At 44.3% G+C, this 23,500-nt stretch overlaps 2 protein-coding genes across 2 annotated transcripts; one reads left to right on the forward strand and one right to left on the reverse strand.

Moving 5' to 3' along the window:
• Positions 1-324: 324 nt before the first annotated feature.
• Positions 325-22,717, forward strand: LOC119464355 (anoctamin-5-like). The gene is given in 16 exon segments (XM_049656181.1): positions 325-580; positions 1,079-1,150; positions 10,097-10,168; positions 11,000-11,253; positions 13,421-13,516; positions 15,205-15,360; positions 18,233-18,280; positions 18,836-18,906; positions 18,984-19,076; positions 19,078-19,972; positions 20,563-20,599; positions 20,813-20,924; positions 20,991-21,489; positions 21,547-21,728; positions 21,789-21,894; positions 21,971-22,717. Coding segments are annotated over 15 exon segments (2,814 nt in total). The 5' UTR covers positions 325-580; positions 1,079-1,119; the 3' UTR covers positions 22,133-22,717.
• On the reverse strand, positions 22,629-23,459 carry LOC119464365 (iron-sulfur cluster assembly 2 homolog, mitochondrial). Its single transcript, XM_037725305.2, has one exon. It carries the CDS (start codon positions 23,179-23,181, stop codon positions 22,747-22,749), a length of 435 nt encoding a protein of 144 aa, XP_037581233.1. The 5' UTR covers positions 23,182-23,459; the 3' UTR covers positions 22,629-22,746.
• Positions 23,460-23,500: the final 41 nt, after the last annotated feature.

The raw sequence follows: 23,500 nt of genomic DNA on the forward strand, positions 1-23,500 counted from the left end.
TTGGACTGCCACCCATATTTCAGTGCAGATAAATTTCTCTGCAAATAATCTGGAGCTGGAGAGAAGTAACATGCCATCATTTTGGCTACCTGTGTTGATTCAATCAAGCGCTGCTTGAGCTGTTTCTACTCTACATAACTGAAGTGGACTGTATGCACGCAAACTTCCTTTCATCGAGTAGATTCGCTTCTACTGACAGCATTGTGCCGAGCACGTTACAATCTTTCACCTGCGGTCATCAAACTGCAGCCATGACGTGCGCGCCTGCAATCGTACAATGACTCATTTTTCCGACGTTGTCGGAGCTCTTCACGTATCGTTCCTTCAATCACTATCGCCACGGCAATATGGCCGCGTCCATGACGCGAGCGCTGCTTACATATGCGTAATAGCGCCTCGAGGAATTGGCCCCGGCTAGCTTGGTTAGCGATGCATAGCTTTCCGCTTTGTCTCTACTCGGCCGCATGGCTACGTTCGTTTTGGGTATGACCATTTTTAATCTTTCGGGCATTGCTCAGTCGTACTTAAGAGCACTCGTCGGCCTTGCTACGGCGGTCACGGCAAACCCTTCTCCGATCGGGTAAGTACGCGATATTCTTGACGACAGAGAATGAGTACGCGGTGTTTTGGTAAGCATTTATAACGCGTACTGTTGTACCCCGGCGGTGGACTTCTTAAAAAGGTAGCGTTGAATGTAAACAAGGGATGCAGTGTTGCTTTAGGATATGCATAGGGGCGTGCCTACTGCACCGATTATGAAACTGCTTCCGATCTCTGCTTTTGTTGGCGCGAATAAGAGGCGGGGGTGACTGTAATGCTTACTATTGTAACGAATACAGCGTAACAATATTTTAGCGCAGTTCTTTGTAACGAAAATCTGCGTAAATGGCGCAAAAATGCTTTTCTCGGACATACGGGGCAGCAGGTAGGCGCGGCCGTGCGCTGTTTATAGTGAACTGACGGATATTGTAAACAGTGCTGAACAAGCTACTGGCGCGTCTGCTGAAGCGCCACGCATGTATGCTAGTGGATGCTTGCCTGTCAGCTTGTCTCACGGAAACGTGGGCTCCGCTCCCAGAAGTTGAGGATTTGATCGAACGTCGGCAATTGACGCCTTGCATGTCTCGGGAGTTGCTGTTTGGAGAAACGTGTGAGTGATTCTTTAAATATTGGCGCTGTGACGTAAATGTAGATCATAATGTATACCACCTTGCATATGTGAAAGTCGTCACGGTAGTAACAAAAACTAGTCCCCCATTGTCGAAATAGTGGCCCTAAGCCGATCGAGGCAATATTCCCTTCTTCGTCCACTCTTCATCGCGCTTCAAGTTTCTATATAATCCTGCGAGCTCATTGTCTTGTTTGGCCCTATTCAAGTGCTACAGACACTTCAAAAGTTCATGCAGGACAAATCTAGCTGACACAGCAAACACCCTTTCCTGTTTAGCCATGTATAGCTTACATGAGCGGATGAACTATATCACATGACTATAGGGGTGTGTTGACATCATGCTGTGCAAGTGTGGTTACAACATAACTTAATTGTCTGCACAGCCATGATAACATTATGTTAGAAAATCTGTTGATGTCGTGCTTGTTGTAAATATGTGTCATCTATTGCTGTTAAATCACGAAGAAAAAAAATCTGTGTGCAGATGATATATAGGAAATGTATTTTGCAAATAGTAACATGAAGCTACAGCTTAACGTCAAATAAAATGTTCATAGAGTGGCAACTGCAGCCAATTGGTATGGATGCAGGTTGTACAATTTCTTCATTTTGCTTGTATCTCACTCTTGAAACCAAGGGAAAAGGTGAAAGCACGGATGGGATAAACAGAATTGTGTATGTGGATTGACAGTGAACTGGGCAAAACAAAGAGCTGAACATGCTGCTGAAAGAGAGGCACTATTCTATCAACTCAGCAACATTCATCATTAGCCTATTTCACTACCACTGCAGGCCAAAGGCTCATTTCTTATGCCAGCTTTCTCCATCCCATGGCTGCAAATTTACTAATCTCCTCACACCACCTAATCCGATATCGTCCTTAACTGTGTTTCCCTTTCTGCCCATTCTATTACTCTAATTGGTGCATTACGTGACTTGCCTAGCTCCGCTTGTTTCTTTGAACGTTGACTAGAATTTCAGCTATGTTGATTTCGCCTCTAATCCAGACTGTCATCTTCCTGTCATATTCCATTCTATCGCTCATTGGGCGGTTCTTAGTTTCTTCTCAAGTTTCATTTTTTTTAACCCTCAGTACAGCATATTCTGGCTCCTATCCCTACTTCATTTTGTCCAAATTTTCTTTTGTGGCAAACCTAATGAACACATTCCAACTTAGCTGTTCTTTTAGGGAATGTTGTGCACCCCATACATTGCATAAGAAATCATGCTACCATTACGTACTTTCAATGTAGCATTTACGCATAACAATTGGTATGCTATCACACAGTCGTTCTTCATAGTTCATGCAATAAGCATTAAATCTTCTTCCATTTATCAGTACAGTCTTTTGTTTCTGAATGAAATCTGATATGTCCGAATAATGGTACCCAAAAGGGGCCTCATTTTAACTGTGCTTGCAATATTTCCTCCAGCTGAAAATTTTCTTTATTTATAAAAAGGTCCGTGAAGTGTGGAAAGAAATAGCGCAAGGGGACGGCGAAGTATCGTAAAATTAAGATGCTTCCAATTCAATTTCTTGTGGTGAGTACAGGCTAGTGCTTGTCAGCTAGTTACTCTATCCTTACAATTATCATTTTCAAATTTGTTCGCATACAGCTTTTACTGTATGGTATTCATTCTATAAATTCTTTTCAGCTAGCGTTCTAATGCTGTACAAGTACACACACACATATATGTATACATTCAAATACAGTGAGCCTTATGCAGCCAAACAATGTGTCTAACTGGTGTTCGCTATTTGTGTACTACAATTAACACTTTTAAAGGTAAAACACTGTATGAATGAGCAGAAAATTTGACAGACTGTAAATGAGACATTGTAAACATAATACATTTGCACATAGCAAGAAAAAGGTAATAAAAATAATAAAATTATGTTTCTAGTTATGCACAAAAATAATAAAGAAACTGAGGGGTTTCATATTTAGTCAAGTACTTATAAAAAGCTGATACAGAAGCCATGGAAGTGATAAGGGAAAATAACTTTTTTGTTGTTGTTTTTTTTATAGCAGTTGCCTTGCCTGAAATTAATTATTTAGCTCTGCATGCTCGCCTGCATTATTTCACCGAAAATTCAAGCTTCTCCCCACAATGGTGATCTTGATTCAGTATTTAGTGCGGCGCTTGACTGGCAGAACATTCACACTTTGCATCTTTTCCAAATCGGTATATTTCATAGTTTGTCACGAGCTCAAGTGAGATCTTGGTAACGTCATCGCCAGAATCATCCACTCAGTGCACCAGATTATGAGAATGACATAGATTCAGGTAAAGAAGCACTAATGCAAGGTAGTAGTGTCAGATCTTTACTCTCCATTTACCTCTGTAGTGTGGATCCCGGTTCAATGTGCGTCCATGGTATTCTAGGCCTATTGGCTCGCAGCATTAATTAATTCAGATAGAGGGAATTTTCACCAAGGAATTAACCCTGCATAATTTGTCGGCTAATTTGATTTACATGTTTGTCAATCAACATGTTTGATTTAGCTTATGTTTCATAGATGTCTGTTCCTGTAACAAGTAAACCGATCACTTGAGTAGGGCAATCATTCTATCGAAAATTTTGCTCCACTGTACAATATCTTTATGTCAGCTGTAAGCTACAGGGATTTGTGTTTTTCATTTGGATTATGCGTCTCAGTACGTCGTTATCTCTGCAGTGGCCTACATTGTGCAATTCTATTTGAAAGGTGTTGTAATATGGCATTGTCTCTTTTATATTTGTTTTGTTTTTGCTTGCACATTTGTACTAGGATACTGAGTGAAATGTGGGTCACACATCTTTGCACAGTTGGAGGCTGTGCCACATCTGACAGGAGGGGGGAGGGATACATGAAAATGTGCAAGAACAAAGTACAAGAACAGGGCATGCAACCAGCAAAATTCGAGCGTTCAAGGGCTCATAATATGCAAGACTAAACTTCTTTATATGAAAGAGCATTAGGCATGCTTAAGCAGCAAGTTTATTTAGTTCTTATTATTTATTACAGAGTTCTGCAGCACCTCAAGGCATTATTGCAGGGTGGTATAACAAATAACATTTCTTTGTTAGACCAGAAGGAAAGCAGAAAGTACGACATAAATACGACACAAAAATAATAAATGGAACATACGCACAAAAGAAGCAGGGCATTGATGTGCCACAAATGTAATGGCACAACAGAATGAAAGCTGCGCAAAATGAAAGGACAACAGCGCGCCGCGGCACACGTCCGATAAAACAACGTGAATCAATCTTCTGTGGTGGAGCACTTGGTGATGCCAGCTGGCAGCCTGTTGCAGTCATTGATCGTCACTGGAAAGAATGAGGTTTTATACACATCTGTCCAACATTGCACTGCATTGCTTTGCCCTGCTTACTGCAAAGGTACAGGGGAAAAAAAGAAAGCAAATTTTCGAATGTGTGAGTGTGTGTAGAGGAAGGGGAAATTTTTGGCTGATGGGAGTTTCTTGTGGATATTGTCCTAGTGGCGGTGGTCTACCTTCTCAGTCATCTGAATTTATTCTGAGTTTATGAAGGGCATCCCGGACCCGGATGAATTTTTCTTCAACTGCGAATATTTTGTTATAAGAAACCTGTGTGTAGGTTTCCTTAATTTGTCGCTTCGTGCTACAGTCGGGTGGATGCCAATTTTTCCCTTTAATGAACTTTGCCTTGCCGGCGTCTGTAGAACTTATTTGCCTTATTGTGAGTTTGTCAATGTTTGAAGTAATTTTCAAAATGATGTGATGAAGATTTGATGACAAATTGTCTGCAACAGTGTACTGGATATTTATGAGGTGGAGTGTGAATTATACCAAAGTACTTAGACTTTGCAGAAATGCAATGGACCTAACATTCTGCGGTTACCTCACCATATCTTGTATTCTCTTTTAACTTGCACTTTGCCTTACATTCAAGGCCGTGTATTAATAACACAGGCACCAAGGCAGGTGAGACAATATGCAAGAAATGTGTGCGCCGTGGACTACGCCTGAAACGCCTCTGGTGCTTTTATGATCATTGCAGTGCATTGTTTGCTAATCATGTATGACTGGAAAGAGGCACTATCACCATGTTGCACACTTCAATGAGTTTGGTGCTCCTACATTGTGGGATGACCTGCAGATGTAAAACTGTACTGGTGCAGCTTGACGAGAATGGCACGCTTTTGTGCCACCTATACAGTGCACCGTGAAGCTCCAGCGTACTGGCCTATTATTGTTAGTGTTGTGCGAGGGGAGATGGTGCTTCCGTTTACCTTGACCCGCGGTCTAAATTATCCCAGTGTTCCTGACATGATGCTGCACATTTGTAATGAGACCGACACTTTGGTTAGTTGGTTGAAATGCAAATTTGAAATAGCAGCGCAAAACACAGATGCGACACAGAGAAGAACGACCACGAAACAGCACTGAACTTGCAACTAACCTTTATTGGGAGAACCATGAAACAATATTCCCTTCAAGTACCAATTGATTATGTCCATTGAGAATTGTATTTTACCTCAATTCTTGCATCTTCAGAATCACTAAAAGGACACTGCAAAAGATTAATGGATTAGTAATTTCTAATTCTTCAGTGAGCTATGTCACGTTTACAAAATATGGACTCCATTTGTGAACTCTCCATGGGAAACGTTAGGTATGGGGACATCAATTGGTATTGCAAGTCCAGCATGCTTGGAAAGCACTGAATCAGCCATTTGAAAAACATGCCCGATGTAAAACATGGTCAGAAACAAGGAAAGAAATGAACCTGGTAAATGACATACTGGGCACCACTAAAAGCATCCCTTTCACTAAAACACTTTGCATACATCATATTCAAATTTGGAGCAAATGTCCAGTCTGAAGTATGTGTCTCAGACATCATCAGTGCCTCTACTTCTGATGCACTATGATGCAGGATATACAGTCGACTTCCATTAATTCGATCCTTACGAGACCGACGAAACTGTCGAATGATCGGCGGGTTGAATTAAACAAAAGGCAGAAAAAAAAAAAAAAAAACGCCGAAACAAGCTGTTCATTTACTTGACAGTATTTGCCTTTAAAGTTAGCTTCGCCGCAATAAAGACGTGTTATGCGGTGCAGCATACCAAGCGGGGAAAGGTACCACTGTTACGCGACATAGCACGTGTTCCTTAATTTACACACGCACATACGCCGTTTCCAATCACAGTACGAATATCGAGACACCTAATAAGTTTACTGGCAGGCCTTCTGAATTTTAGATAGACGCGCCCTACTCTTTTGTTGCCTTTAACTCCCCCCCCCGACTTTATGAGGTGTTGCAGCTTACCGCCTTTCTTAATGACTGACAGTATGCTTATCAGGCGTCGATTTGCTCGTACTGTGACCGTAGGCGTGGCGTGCTCGCCAATCTAATTAAGGAACGCGTACTATGTCCTGTGACAGTGGCCCCTGTCAATTCTTTGTATACTTCACCGCATAACATGGCTGTATTGCGGCGAAGCTGACCAGTTACGTTCGTATGATCAGGCGAAGGTCAATTTTCAGATCGAAATAACGTAGGTTTGGGCCCATAGAAATGCATGAGTGCCGGCCAGGACCTTCGGTCGGGATCTAATTCACAGAAAAATTGAATTAACCGCAGTCAAATGAACGGAAGTGTACTGTATATACAGAACAGGTTAAAAATCATGCACACATAACGGTATGGCAGAGAAACAAAAACACGACGTCAAATAATCAAGAAATTCAAAAGGATGTTTTAAAGAAATTGAATGTTTTGTAATTTTTTAAAGTGTCATATCTTATTCGTGTAATTTTTAACCTGTTGGGCTCTTTCATGTGCTTCCACTTAATATTAGTTGCAGGTGCAACATTATATTTCATAATCTCTGCTCTGTGTTGCGTCCGTGTTTTGCACTGCCATTCAAGTGGCACATTCGTGTTTGCACATAATTGCTTTAGTCCTGTAGAACTGACAGTGCCCCATGCTGCATTTTTTAATGCTCACAATGGGGGCAGTGCGAGTCCTGTAAGTATCATTTTCACGTTTAGAGCCTTTCTTGTGTTTGATCTTGTGTTACAAATCTGCTTGAGCAGCATGCTGCTTTCAGGTACCTTTCTCTTGTGCAAGATTTTAATTGTAGTGATGCTTTTATGTTGCTATTATTTCTTCTTTGAAAACATTCATTAACTGAGCATCCCTTTTCAAAAGAATAAGCATTAACAGGGGTTCTGATTTGTCAGCTTATGCCGAGGCATTAATATCTTGCGCTGTTCTTGGGCGCATGTACTAAAAACATAGAGAAGTATGTGCACTTTTTTCTTGTATCTCAACTCATTGAGGAGTTGCTCCTGCATCTGTTTAATATACTCAATACTAGTGTAATTTTTCATATTCACTCTGTGCCATATAATTAGTAGAGCTCTTTGATGCTACGTAGCAGCATTTTAGTTAATGAATATGTGAGACACCTTGGAGTTTATTGTTTCTCTGACCTCTTTGATGACAATTATGGCTGTGCAAAACAGATGAGTTCGCTTACAAAATTATCTGAGGGTTCGTCTACCTCCATGAATTAAAAAAAAAAAAAACACTGATGCTGGGGACAACTTCTAGAGAAAGAAAGTAACAAACTCCACATCGGTGCTATGTCGTGTAGACTGTCTATCGGGAAATGATCACATAGCGGGTGCACGAGGTATTTGAGAACATAATGCTGAATGCTGGCTTCAGGCAGAGAAGAATATCTCCAGCAAAAATGGACATATTTTCACCAAACTTTGGGAAATACTTCTCTTTCGGTTTATTTTGACAATTACTCAATGAATCCGCCATACGCAGCAATAACTGATTCAATTCGGCTTCGGAAACGCCTGCACGCACGGATCAGGTGATCCTTAGTGATGTTGGCCATTGAGTCAGCAGTGGCAGCCTTCAGCGAGTCTTTTGTATTATGTGGCTGTCTTGTTGGCCTCTCTCTCAACGACGCCCCAGACAGTAGTCGAGCGGATTTAAATCTGAAGAACTAGGAGGTCACAAGTTGGGAGCGACGCGGTCGTAGAAGTTGTCAGTCAGCCACTCCTGGGTGACACAGGCGGGAGCTGAATCTTACTGAAGAAATAAGGTCTTCCTTTCGAAACAGTCTCTGTCCAGGGCTTTACAATGGTGGCAAGCACATCCACGTACGCGGCAGCATTAACGCAGAGTCCTTCTGCAAAAAAGTGTGGCGGCATGACGTCACCCTCGTTGCTGCCGACGGCTAACACCATCACAGACAACGGAAATTTTGTGTGCATCACTGTAGACACCTTATCAGTGCTTGCGCAAAGCCACCTGTCATTACAGCGGTTAACTTTTTGGTCTTGGTCAAAGTTCTTTTCATCTGAAAAAAAAAAAAAACAAAAAAACAGAGCATTTCAGGCTCCTTAAGTCTCTTCAGCTTTAACCAGAGCAGAAGATTGTCCCGAGTTTAATCGGACATGAATTGCCCCCTCCTCATGACATAGGAATGGTACTGCAAGTCCTCGTGCACAACGAGCCTGACAGTCGATTCTGCGACCTGGGGCTCCTTTCCAATTGCCTACATTGACTTCCCTCGGTCGTCATTCATGATGACTTGCAGCCGCCAGCGAAAATCAGGGGTTCTGACGACGTCTGACCACTGACTGTGGTTTTTCCTTTTCGCCACAGATGCCACGTCACCACCAGAACACATCAGTTCTGTCCGCACCTTATAAGCGAAAGACTTTGCTATGTAGAGAAAGGTGGCAATTTCCAAGTCACTGTAGTGTGTGGCCATCATTTCCTGCATCAACCTGTATGCTTCCACCTTTGAACAAACTGCACAGTATGAATGATAAGGGGTCAACCAGCAAGAAGCGGCACGCCTAGATAGATATGATGAGCCTACTGTAGTCTATGGCGATAAGGAATAGTGTTCTCAAATACCTCGTGCACCTGGTATGTTCTTTTTTGAGAGTTCCGCTAAGTGATTACAGTGTAGCATGTCCATAGCCACCAATGACGGGCTTGTTTAAATCACCATTGCCATTGTGGAGTTAGATGAAGCCAGATCAAGTGACTGAGCCGTACCATAATTTTTGTTGTTTTGCGAGTTGGTTTACGTTGCAGCCATCATGACTCCGTTTTTGAGCTCTGGGCTGTAGAAGTAGGTTTCAGCCGTTTGGCTTTATCGTGATGAGGACGTCTATGGGTGAAGCTGGACGCTGCTGAACCTCATGTGTAGTGTCTGAGGAATACATAGTGTATGTGCAGAAATAAAGTTTGTTTCCCCTCCTTGTATTTTGAGTTGAGTCTTCTGTACAAACCAAGGACAAGATGAAGTATCATGATTCTCTGTTTACTGAATGATTAATTAAACATAATGCAGGAAGAACTTGAGCAACTAATTAGATGCAGAATTTTAGTGCAATGAGTGGCCAATCAGTGATAACAATCTTGCTTTGAATGCATGGCTGCGATGCAGGTGGACAGCATGTGATCCATATTAGCCTCTTCTACTATAAGGCTCTATCCGGCTTTGCAAATGAGAATGTTTCCTTACTTAGTGAAGTAGTGTTTAGGTTATGTTCCTTAGACTTCTTAGTCATCTGTTGTCATCACATTAATGGCAAGTTTTATGCATGCAGTGTCAATGGTCATGAGGTACTGTTTGTCACTGAGGTTGTCGAAACCTGTCAATTACAATTACCTTGCATATAGAATGCTAAACTTCACATAGGTTTTAGCCACCCTATCTATATGCAAGGTAATCATAATTAGTTGCTCTCAGCGCAACAGTATTGACTTTTCATTAGCACATTCAGACTTTGACTGAACACAACAGTGATCACACTCTGGTACCATTCAGACTGCATGCTCGAAATTGGTATTATATACTGTTATGACTTGTCAGTTTTGTAATTACATGTTCTCTTGCACTACAGGCCTCACTAGTTTCGTGGCAGGGGCGACTAGAGTCATGGCTGCCAACATCTGGCAGGATGCGCTGAATGCTGGTGAGCTTTGCTCTTTTCAGTGTATTACGACCACACGACTATGCACTTCATGCTGCTTGTGATGCACCTCTAGTTTGTTGTGTCTCTTAGCTATCACAGTGCCCTCACCATGCTGCTGCTTCATCACATTCCACTTACAACATTGTTTGTCATATCTCCTGCCCACGTTCATAGTTTTGTGTTCTTCAAACCTATGTGTGTATATAGACTCTATTTGTTCTCACTTTTTTCTTGTGCTACACACTGTGGCGTCACATTCTGCATTTGCAAGTTGCACTAATGCTTCCATCTTCCTGCTCTTCGTCCAGCACCAGTTGCTGTAACAAGGTTGGTGTAATTTCATGCCATGCTAACAAAAGCTTGCAGTAGTGCATTCCATTGACTTTGCATTAGGAATTTGACTTTGGGCAACTTAGCGCAACACAATTCATAGCTAAAAAAAATGTAAAAGGTATGAAAAAAGTGTGCTCCCATTTCTAGATTTCTCTGGCTGCCTTCATTGCTTGCTGCTACACCTTAAATTATGACTTTGCATGTCTGTTGTAGCATACCCGCACCTTCACAGACCAGCTGCCTCAATTCCAGATAGCCTGTATTTCGCACAGCAGCAGGCAACATTATCCATCCAGGAGTCTTTACGTCTGTCTTTTTGTTTTCTGCATTTATACTTATTTCCCAAGTTCAAGCGGGGGAGGGCAAAGGGTGTTTTGCATGTCGTATTATGCCAGGTAACTTGGTACACAGGAATTTCTGAGAGGGAGGGGCCTGTGCCCCTTGGCTACATGCCCCTACTGATGTCAGTGCAAAACTGGGATGAGTACTGTTTTTCAGAGCGCGCCGCCAGCGCTTATGAGAGAGCGCTAGACGAAGAAAGCGTGCTGGTGGCCCTGGGAGACATGAAGCCATCACCTAACGGGGACAGCGCCGCCGCCCTGGTGGACGAGAGTGGGTGCGTCTACCTGAGTGGCTCGAGGCGCAAGGTGGACTTTGTGCTGGCCTACTCACCTGCCAAGCACCAGGCCATCCGGGACATCTTCGAGGAGGAGCTCAGCAAGGCAGGCCTGGTGCTCGAGCATGTCCCACTGGTAAGTGTCCTCGAACCTTGTCAATTTATTGCAGTAAGGCTGTGAGTGGGGCACACCAATGCGAACAATGGCTGAAATTGTGGATATTTTGGTTCCTTGTTGTGCAAGTATACCAAGTGATTTTTTTTAGCTGCACCAAATTTAAAGGAATTGCCTATGGCAGATACCACAACTCAAATGCCTGAACTAAACTACTCGAGGAGGAAAGCATTACTTCTGTGAGAAATCAAAATTGCTTAATTTAATATTTAACATAATTACACTTAATTGCTTTATGGCACATATTGCTGTATACAAATTGTAGCTGATGAGTTCGCGAGGCGTATCCATTGAAACAAATTCTCAGTATGAGACCAGTTTCGAGTTATTAATTTTCAAAATGTGCAACAAAATAAATGGGCTTTCAAGTTACTTTTGTGCTTTAAGAGAGTGTTTTCTTAAAGATGTAAATGGAAGAGAGTGTTTTCTTAAAAGTGTAAATTGAACAACCATTCATATTTATTGCAAATTTGATGGCACATATCTTTAAACAGGTGCCATCCTCAGAATTCATTCCAAGTTCATATGGCTTGTAAATTCACTAGCTACACAATTTTTAAATTACATTATGTGCTGTAAATAATGAGTAAAAACTTCATTAGCGATTTTTTAAATTAGTCAATTGCACAATTAATTACTTGTGGTAGTAATATCTGCCTCATTGAGTAATTTAGTTAAAGGATCCACAGGGTGGTTCTTAAAAATGTGCTGCAGTTAAAAAGAAAACACCCTATATAATGACTTTATGGCATTCAACTCATGTTTTGTAGAATCGACATATGGTTAAAATGATCATATAGTTGTCGGCTATTATTTGCTTGTCGTAGGCTCTTGTAGTAGCTACACCTTTTTTCTCAATTATTCACATAAAACTTTGACATGTCCCCCTAACCTTCTCATTCACATGCAATTCTTCAATCATTTAGTGACACCAAGAGCTTTTCAACTTCAGTGCATAAACATAGAGTGGATTGGCTTTTAAGTTGTCAGCTGCCATATTTTCATAGATATAATGCGAGGGAGGATTTATAAAGATTATATGGAATGAGTAATATTATGACTGTAACGCGAAGGCTATCTAATGCAGCTGTATCATGAGTTTTAACAGGTTGCTTTTGCAGATTTCGATGAACACTTTGTTACCTTGTTACGCGGTAACAATTGCGCATATGCTGAGGTTTGCATGGATGCGCGTTGCTGTTCTGGCTATTGAACAGTTGGTCCTCCTTAAACTGAAGTTCATAGACCAGCTTCCTGACTGTAGGCGGAGCTTGTTGCTAGATAATTCAGTCCCATTCCCCTCTGGATTCCTGTTCAGACGAACATCGAGTTGCAGTCTTGTTATTTGCAAACCTGCACTTGATGTCAAGAGGTTGGCTTCTCCACAAAACTTAGTCATCTTGCGGCTGAGCTTGTCACATTTCCAAGTGTAAAATTGAGAGAAAAAAATTGTGCTTTGACTTCAAAAATGGCTTCGAATATAAAGTGATGTTTGCTACCACAAGCACTTTAGTAATGTGGAGTAGTTACTAGGTACAGTAGTACTAAGTAGTAGGAGTACGGTACTAACATGGTGCGAGTGCACCATTTCTTTCCCCTGTTTAATTTCCTCCAGGCAATGCCTCGGCTGCATGAAGTGACAACCTACAGTTCGGGAAATGCTGATCGGCCTGATCTTTGTTTTGCACTTCGCTAGCCATGATTTCTTGTTACCGGAGATGGATGAAAAGCAGGCAGGGTGCGATCGAACCTGGAAAAAAAATTCAGCTTCACGGAATCTACTTGAGCACCTAATTATGTGGGTACCAGGAAGAAGCTTAGGACAGTTTGACAGGAAGCATATGGAAAAAGTTTCCTGTAATTGTGCTCTCTCGTGAGTGAGTTGGTCAGGCACGCTTGTGGAAAAAAAAATTGAGGACGAAAGAACACAAAACAGTAGTGCATGTGTATCATTACACATTTGTGTCTCGGTTTTATTTGTCCTTAATTACTTGAGCCACCTTGGTTTCTGTTGTTGCTCATGTAAAATATGTTCAACTAAAAGCAGTTGTAGTTTTTTTTTGCCGTTCTTGCATTTTCTTGACTTGTAATTGTTTATTAGTCGATAATGGCCTACATTGTCTTCCAGAATCCGAGTGGCCTTTGCTTTGTGAAGATCCATGCTCCTTGGGAGGTGCTGAGCTGTTTTGCTGAGATCATGCGCCTGAAGATGCCCGTCAAGGAGGTACAACAGTCTTGCCTTTGTGGTCCATGCTGCGCAAAGGTGGCGGGGACACTTGGCAGTCTTTGCCAGTTTTGATGAGCTAAGTGTTTTTAAGTGTGTCAGTGCTGCTTACAGCTGAGACACTGTGGTGGCTGGGTGGATGGAGCACAAGGTTAAAAATGTCAGCAGATTTCAACTGGGACGATAAGACAAGAGCAAGTGCTTCTTAGAACTGAGGTTTGTTTTGGCAAAACACAGAAGTAAGTAGATTACCAAAAAAAAAACAAAAAACAAAGTCTGTTTATCAAAGGGATGAAACAGAATGGCCAGAAAATGATAAAGTACAGTGCTTTCATCTTACATGCGCACCGGTACTTCCTGGGAAGCTCAAGTCCTTGTCCGATAGGGACAATGACAGCTTACTCATGCATAAGCAGTGCTCGTACGCCACCTGCGCAGCTTCAAAGACAATGCGGGTGCAGTCATACCTGTGTCTATACAATGTTATGGCGCCTTCAAACGCGGGTGAACGCATGCATGAACGACAATGTTGTGCAAGGAAGCCATCTTTACCATTGTGAATGTTGTTTGTGTGTTCCCGTAGGTGGTCATTAAGAGTGTGGGGAGCACACGTGCCCATTTCCTCCCACGTACTCATGTCATCGTGTTCGCACGTTGCGGACGTGTCTAGGGCCGGTGTAGACACTCGAGAGGCGCACTAAGCCCTCTCCCGGTTCTCCCTCGCTCTGCCTGTTTGGCCTATGTAACGTGTGCCACACGACAGAGGTGTTCTATAAACGACCCCCCTGCACACTGTCCACATAGCTTTTCCTGTGTTTGATGTTACAAGCACAAGATCATGGGTTTGATTCCTGGATGCTATGGCCGCATTTGGAGGCAGGTTGACGTTTGGAGGCAAGTGGGAGGCAGGTTGGCGTGTGTCTCCTCTTCTAGCGCGTCCGTGGCTGCACATGACTGGCACATGACTAAGCGCATATTCAGTCCGCGCGCCTTGCTTTAGGGCTAATCTGCTGCATGTGCACAGAGTGGGCGTACCAAGCTGCTGTGGCATCATGTGCGCTGTCTTAATTCCCACATGCTCAGTACTGGAGGCTGTGTAATCTCAAGTTTCAGAGACAATGCGAAAGGCAGACAAAGCATTTGCTCGCTGCTGCCGGCGTGTTTCATGATAGCGTTGTCCCTCTGCAGGCGACACTATCAGCCGTGGGGGCAGAGTGGAGGTGAAAGCTTGGCTGGCTTCGCTTTATATCGCTGGTGTGAAGATATCGGCGATACAGTATGAAACCGTATCTTTTGTGGCCGAATCAAATTCAACAAAATGATTTTTAGTCTCATTCACATTTGCTTTTTCCGATTGCACGGTAACTCGGAAAATTTCGCTGCCACTTCTGTGCAAGAAACATAATCGGCCACTGTATTTATTTGCGTAAAAGGTTGAATTTCAATGTAACTAAATTTCAATATAATGAAGGAAATTGCCAATTTTACCGGCTTCGTTACAACAAGGTTTAACTGTAATTCAGAGTGCACCAATACATCACCAGTTAGACCATAAGCAAGTTTACTCAGTGACAAATGCTTTAGAATACCGAGGCTACATTGACGTCGAGTAGCAACCCCGAAACGCTCACATCGGTGCACACTTCAATGCGGCCATGTCCTTCGCGCGTCTCTTTGTTACCTACTAGCTTCCAAACCAAAATCGCCTTGGCAGGCCAGTGAGACATCGAAGAGTCCGAAGATGGGGCTCTGCCAAAAACGATAGCGTTCCGGGATTCATTGGTCTGGTGGGTGGAGCTACCCAAGAAAATCAATCGCCAGGGTGTCGTTCCGAAGACTCATCGGTAAGTCTAGACTCGTGATTGGGGCTGCTCGGTTGGTAAGCTTCACTACCTGGTGCACTTGGTGGAGGCAGCATCTCAAGCTTTTTCTTCGGGGCGCACAGCTGGATGGGGCTTGTGTGTTGGAACTGGCAACGCATAAACATCTTCAACCTGTGATACAACTTTTTCCATAGGAGGCTGTTGAAGAAATGCTGTATGGAAGAACTACCGCTAGGTGTGAGCTAGCTGTACTGACATGCCTGCTGTGTTTATATTTCCCTTATAGCAAATGACGTGCTTGTGTCTTTTACTTTATGTTCTACAAAAAAACAATGCCACAAAAGTGCTCCACTATTTTAAGCACATCAACTTGTTGCAAGTTATGTTTTAAAAATATGAGCGGCACTGATTTTTTCATACTAATTTTTTTACTACGATTTTTTATACTACGAAAAGAGGCTTGGTAAACCAGAAAATACGTGAGAACAAAAGACCATTGGCGACATCACCTTGATGTTCCTGCTCCAGCTCACCATACTGTCTTGAATTTAGACGGTGTCCACTTGGGCCTAGCTAATTTTTTATCGGTAAAGATGGACTACATTGTGTTCTAAAAGAGCCAAATACTGATCTTAGCAAGTTTTGAAAACGTTTACTCAGCCAAAACAACCCAAATATGAGAAAGTACTTTGAAATTTGTGACATCACACTGATGTACTGGCACTGTGGTTTTGGTGCGAAATGCTAAGAGTGGAGCTTTGATCTTCGGTTTCCCTTTAACAGTCTACCTCTTACCACTAGATTAATGAAAAGCTGAAAGAACACTTTATTAGTCTAGACTGATTTAGTGTCTTTTTTTTGTGTTCCTTTAAATTATATGTATGTATGTGCGTATATATATATATATATATATATATATATATATATATATATATATATATATATATATATATAGGTATGTGGTAACTTTTACCGTAAGAGGTGTATTGCAATATGAACATATACCTACAAAAAACCCCAGAAGGTTGAATAACAACCACAACAACAACAATAATAATAAAGTGGTGGAAGAAGCTTTGCATAAGTGACTATGCTATTTTTGAAAAGCAACAGGACACCCATTACCTGCTTTGGCTAGGGAAGTCTGCCATCGTTTTCTATTGACTAGTGAAACATTCAGGTCCTGAAGCCACTGTTAGCAAGCATTCATTCAGCCAGTCAACCTTGTAATAATGATCTTGATTACTTTCTGGTTGCGTTCCCTGCACGTTTAATGTGCTTGTTGCAACAGATTTCCTTTTGTTTGATTCTGCCACTAGCAATTGGGGTGTGTGATGACTTTTCTGAAGCTGGTACTGTTGGTCCTCGATGCAGATTCGCTTATGTCTGTCCGAAATGCTTGCTGTTCTATTCAGAGATATTAGACACTCTTGCTTATGTATCACATTTGGGTTCTATGTACATTTCAACGCGTGTCTTGCAATTTCTCTTTGCATATTGTTTTGTTGTTCCCTTGTTATGATCTCTTGCACATCTTGAGAACAAAAAGAATAAATGTGAATGGTGAGTAGCAACAGAAGTTTTCTCTTACAGACCTTGTACTGAAGTGTAAGTCACATGCATTGCAACGTTGTATGATGCTTGTTTATCTTCACAGTACTGTAGTTATACTAACTGTTGCAACCGTTTGAACTAATATTGATAGTGTTTTGTGATTGACTCCTTCACATCACCCGCCGGGGTGGCTCAGTTAGCTAAGGCGTTGTGCTGCTGAGCACGAGATCGCGGGATCAAATCCCGGCCACGGCGGCCGCATTTTGATTGAGGCGAAATGCAAAAACGCCCGTGTGCTTGCGTTGTAGTGCACATTAAAGAACCCCAGGTGGTCTAAATTAATCCGGAGCCCTCCACTACGGCGTGCCTCATAATCAGAACTGGTTTTGGCACATAAAACCCCAGAAAGAAGAAGAAGACTCCTTCACATCAATGCGAGTTCTGAACCCGTTCAAAATTCTTTGTGTTGGGTTCTGTGGATAATGTTGGAAGAGGAAAAACTTTACACTTGAGTTATCCCTGGTTTTAAACTGCAATAAGACAGCAACTTGGGCAATTTAGTAATTATATACTTCATAGTGGATATTCTGGCTGCCTGTACTATGTTTTTTGTCCACTGTGCTGGTTTTAAGACACATTCTTTACCTTGTATTCGTCATTGTTAAAATTTTGTCTGCTGGTACTTAGCTGAATTAACTGAATCCAAATCCGGCATACAATTTAATGCGACTAAATAATCGGTAAATTTGCAAAATGGTACCCGAGGGTGAGAATCAGTGTGGCTAATGTTCATTAATTACAGGTACCATTTTGCATCTGGGCTTCAGAGCATAAAAAAAACCTGGTGCTAACATAGAAAATGGTAATAAGGTATAAATATTTTATAATAACATAAAATGCATGCGTAAGGATGGTTGGAAGGGTGGGTGGCATAGCTCTAATTTGTACCACTTGGCGAGTAGCAATCGTAAGAAACAGCACACAAACAGGACAGCAGCTTGCTGTTCATTTCGTCATTCCATGTTGTCATAGACCAACAGGCTGGCAGCCTGCTGTCACTCCTTGTTGTGCACCACCAACACGACAGCCCATCAGACATTTTGTTGTACACGGACAGGATGGCAGCATTCTGTCATTTCTTGTTGTACACGCCTGTTATTTGTTCTGTCATGTCCTGTCTGTGCTGCGTCTTGCCATGTTGTGAGCTTGTAAGGCCACCATGGTGTGAGCCTGAGTGAAACTGAGGCACAGGGATGCTGGCCCATAGGCTGTCTGCCTAACCTGTTACCACTCTGGGTGCTTGCTGTGTGTATACCTTCCATGTGTCTGTGGTTTGCAGTGGAGCTTGAGGATGCAGGAGCAGAATGCTATGCTGGACTGTGAGCCTGTAAGCACCTTTTGGCCTTTCCTGGCACCAGCACGCGGGGCCGATCTACCTGTGTGCTGGTCACTAATGCTGTTTCACAAGGACCCTGCATGGAATGCGCATGCTGTTAAATGAAACCACTGTAGTATGATTCTGCCAAGTGGGGACGCGCTATCATTATGCCAAAATGCTGAAAAAAATGGTGATTGTTGTGCTGGCAAGAACATGCGACATTCATGCAGGGTTTTCTTGTTATGTAGTGCACTTATTTCATCCATAAATTTTCTGAGTAGATTAATAGTGTGGTAGCAAGAACCCCATTGAAATATGCATGGTGTAGTACTAACCTGAAAGCTTTGTGGGCTCGAATTATAATTGCAAATTTTTGGAAACAACATGGTTATAAAACAGCATTGTTATTTGAAGCAATTCCAGGAAGTCTTTAATAGCTAAGGCTAGGACCCAATGAAGCTGGCTAGCTTTGTCTGGATATAGTGTTTCAGTTTTCCTCATTGGTTTAGTTTTGCCGTTCACATATTAGTTAAACATGATCATGTGGTATTTCCAAATATGCAGGTGGAAGTTCGTTCAATGGGACGTCGTCAAAAGCAGTTTGCTGTTACGTTTTCGATGTCGAAGGAATACCTGTAAGTCACATGCATTGGGCACATTGTCACATTGAAAATTATGGGATGGCATACATGAGGTGGCGTTATTTATGCAGGTTCGACATCCCCGAGCCGAAAGAGGACTTTTTCAGTGCGGCACAGAGGGCGCAAGTGGTGCACTTTATTCTTCAGCGCAAATCGTTCTCAGCGCGACACCCAGCGAAGCCACTTTGGCATTGGCCGACTGCTTGCTGATGGCGTCTATTTGGCTGCTTATCCACTGCACGAAGGTGGCCCCGACCGCACCTCTGGTGAAGGATCGGCAGCGCCCCGCACGCAACTTCGGCGCAAGTGGGCCTCGGTGCTGGCATTATTTCGCTACCAACCACTGGATGATGTGCGACGTTATTTCGGTGTCAAGATTGGCCTCTACTTTGCCTGGCTAGGCTTCTACACTACCATGCTTCTGCCAGCATCCCTCTTGGGTCTTGGCTGTTTCCTGTATGGTGTTGCCACGTTGGGCAAGCATCGCCCTGTGCACGAGATGTGCGCCGGTTCCGAGTCACGCCTGCTGATGTGTCCGTTGTGTGACAATGGCTGCGAGTACTGGCGCCTGCGTGACAGCTGCACACAAGCCCGACTGGGCTACCTGTCCGACAATGGTGCCACGGTCGTCTTTTCAGTCTTCATGTCGCTCTGGGGTGCTGCCTTTCTCGAACTATGGAAGCGCTACTCGGCACGCATCACTTACCAGTGGGACTTGTCTGGCTTTGACACCCTGGAGGAGAACTCGAGGCCCGAATACCTGGCACGCTTGTCGCGCCTTAAGAAACGCGAGGTGGAGCTCATCGAGCAGCAGGAGAAAGGCGGTGTCGAGTCCCTGTCATTCTGGCGTATACGCTTGCCCTTTGGCCTGTTGTCGGTGTCGGTGGTGCTGCTGCTGGTGCTGCTCGCTGTGGCCGCCGTTGTAGGTGTCATTGTGTACCGCATGTCGGTGCGTGCTACACTTGCACTGCAAAGTGAGGAGATGTCGAGCTTCATTCCACTCATCACTTCCACCACTGCAGCCCTGCTCAACTTGCTGTGCATCCTCCTCTTCAACATGGTGCGCGCAAGTCTTTGCAACAATATGTGCAGCTAATTTCTTTGCCTATCAGTGTGGTTGAAGGGAACTTGCAGTGAAACTATATGGCTTATTAAAAGTTACTCTGGGGCTCCGGAACTGAGGTCATGTGCACCCATAGGTTCTATATAATGGGGGGGGGGGAGTGCCCCCTCCCCCTCAGTCCTGAAGGCACCCTTCCCTCACCCATATTAGTCATTTCTTTCTTCTGTGGGTTGGGCCTGACTTGAGCAATTTTTTATGCAAGGAGAGGCTGTGACATGCAGCATTTTGCTGTATTTAATTTTTTGTTAATATTTATAATTTTCTGATGGAGACAGAGAGAAAGGCTCATGACTCCAAGCTCAAAATGAGCTTCTGGAGCCCCTGGCTGCACTGCATAATCTCCAGCATGCGATCAAAAGTGCCAGTCTAGCTAAGAGGTGTTTCTTGATGGGTTTGAGACTTATCACAGATGCCAGAAATGACACTAGCATTCCTTTTGATCTACCGATGTTTAAAACTTACTTAGGTGTGCTCTGCAACAACCTTGCAAAGGACTGCAAAAACTAATGGCGGGGATTTTATTGCAGTTGTATTCTCGACTGGCTGTCTACTTGACTGAGATGGGTGAGTGACCCCCCTCTCCATTTGCTGCACAGGCACTCGTCTTGTGCAGGTTTACCACTCCTCCCATGTTCTGCTTCAGGTAGCCAGGGAAAAGACACTGTATTTATCATAGCATGCAATTACAGCATGCTGTGCTTCTGTGAGCGGCTAGATAGGAGCTAAAAGCTGCAGCCTCTGGGGCCACTATGTTTTCAATGCACACCTTCTACCCAGAGATGCCGAGGACACAGACCGAGTATGACGACAGCCTGACCCTGAAGCTGTACCTGCTGCAGTTTGTAAACTGCTATTCATCCATCTTCTACATTGCCTTCTTCAAGGGAAAGTGAGTGCAGAACTCTGGAGAGGTGGGCAGCATGCATTTTGACCTGACTGGGTATTGTCTTGGCAGGTTTGTTGGCCGACCTGGGAAGTACAACACATTCCTGAACTATCAGCAGGAAGAGTGTGGCCTCGGGGGTTGCTTTGTGGAGCTGTCCATCCAACTGGCCATCATCATGGTGGGAAAACAGGCATTCAGCGCACTCTCGGAGATGGCGCTGCCTTATGCCATGCGCCTCTGGTCTCATCTGTCGTTTCTGCGGAGCAGCAACAATGAGCACCGACCTAAGCAGCCCTGGGAGCGCGACTACTTACTTCCCGACATGGGCTCCACTGGCCTCTTCTACGAGTACCTCGAGATGATCCTGCAATACGGCTTTGTCACGCTGTTTGTGGCGGCCTTTCCTCTGGCACCTCTCTTTGCACTGCTCAACAACGTGCTCGAGATTCGACTAGATGCACTGAAGCTGCTCAGCTCTTATCGGCGGCCAGTGGCTGTGCGAGTCCGTGACATCGGTATCTGGTACCGTATCATGGACTCCTTGGGCAAACTGGCTGTGCTTACTAATGTAAGTAACGGCTATTTGTCTAGTTTTTAGTCTTCTAATGCTGAGGAACTTGTGCAGGCGGTCCTCATCGCCTTCACATCGGACCTGGTGCCGCGCCTTTACTACCGCTGGAAGGTGTCACCCACGGGAACCCTTGATGGCTTTGTGGACTTCAGCCTGTCCTACTTTGATGTGCAAGATTACGACGAGGGTGTGCGACATGGGAATACGTCGGGCCTGCTGGGCTCTCGATATTGCAGGTGAGGTGCACGTTAACAATGCTCCGAGGCCCATTTCCATGGAACAAAATGCACATGCAGGTACGCTGACCACCGCACACCACCGTGGGTTGAGAACCAGTACAAGCGAACATCACAGTACTTTGAAATTCTAGTCTGGAAGTTTGCCTTCGTGCTAATATTTGAGGTGAGTGTGAAGATGAAGCATGGTACCACTTTTACTGCATCTTGATATCGAGAATAACTTAATGCTCTTTTTGCAGAACGTAATTGCATTCCTGATGACGATAATTCGCTGGATCATACCCGACGTTCCCAAGACCATTCGGGAGAAAATTCGAGAGGACAACCGGCTCACCAATGAGATCATAATCCTGCAGGAGCTACGCCGACGACATGTGGACAGCCCGCCACCAGTGGCCTGAATGTTCACTGCAGCAGTGTTCTGCCATTCCTGCCAAGTTCCTGTTCCACTCTGTGCAATTGTCTGCAGCTTGTGTTGTGAAAGCAAACTGAGGCCTTCGATGCATTGGTGCCAACGGTGCCCATGATCAAAGCCATGGAAAATGTTAATGGACAAAGCTTGTGTTGCCACAGCACTTTGTGCAGTGATTTTAGTGTCTGGTTTTGTGAACTCCTTGTGTACCTGCCCAGCAAAAAAAACAGCGCATGCCATACACATGCCATCAGCTTCACGGCTTGAAGGCCATGCTTATTGTTCTCAAACTCAGGGTCACGCCAGCCCGCCTCGTGAATGAGGTTACCTGCTAAAGCATTAACCATAATCGTGCTTTTCTCGCTCACCTTTATTGTTACAGACGCTATTTACTTACGCAGAGTTTATACGTTGTGCCAACTGCTGCGCAAGCGCTAATATTACAAGCAATCTCAAATGCGTTATAGACCGTGAGCAATTTATGTACAATTTTATGTACGGCTTGTTACAACAGCGACGTGTCATCACTTTTTGGCCTAAGCACTACAGTTTCTATTAAAAGTGTGCCACCACACGGGGCTGTCCGGGTCTCACTTCTTGCGCCTAAAGCTTGATGGTGAAGGAGGCGCCGCAGGAGCATCCCCGCTCCGCCTGCGGATTGTCCACGATGCGGAAGGCTGACCGGATGAGCTCCTCGTGGTAGTCGAGTGTGGCGCCTCGCAGCAGGTCGAGTGAGGCACTGTCCACCACCACGCGAGCGCCGTCGCGCTCGAAGAGCACGTCGTCCGGTGCGGGCTGGTCTTCGAGCTGGAAGCGGTACTGGAAGCCTGAGCAACCACCGCCTTCCACGGACACGCGCAGCACACGGCCGACCCCCACGCGCCGCAGCTTCTCCACGCAGCTGTCGGTCAGCTGTAGAGCGCCCTCGGCACTCGCCTGCGACGCGGCGCCCCGCCTGCATGCCGCTCGCTCGTTGCGTGCGCCTCGCACTGACCAGAGCACGGCACTGTAGCACGAGCGAAGGCGCTGGGTGAGCATGTTCTCTCGCGAGTCCTTCAAACGAGATCGGTCTCCTTCACACCACTCGACTGCGCGGCAGCTAAGGACATGCTTGAATTAACTGTGGATGTGTAACAACCGCAATACCGTGATCAGAGAGAGCACACGGCCAGCAAGGCGTATCGTCAACGTGCAGGCGTTGCAGAAACACTCGCGGAGTAGAGTTCACGGAAGCGCGAGGGAACACCTGGTCGCACGAAAGCATGCACGAAACCGATCGCGACGACCATTCAGTGTAGTTGTCCGGAACCTCTGCCTCCTGTGCGGTTAATAGTCACCATAGCCACGGTTACCATGA

This window comes from Dermacentor silvarum, chromosome 9, assembly GCF_013339745.2.
Source record: "Dermacentor silvarum isolate Dsil-2018 chromosome 9, BIME_Dsil_1.4, whole genome shotgun sequence".
In the NCBI taxonomy this organism is placed as follows: Eukaryota; Metazoa; Arthropoda; class Arachnida; order Ixodida; family Ixodidae; genus Dermacentor; species Dermacentor silvarum.

Coding starts and splice junctions, on each gene's coding strand:
- LOC119464365 (XM_037725305.2), bottom strand. CDS start 23,181: ATGCTCACCCAGCGCCTTCGCTCGTGCTACAGTGCCGTGCTCTGGTCA.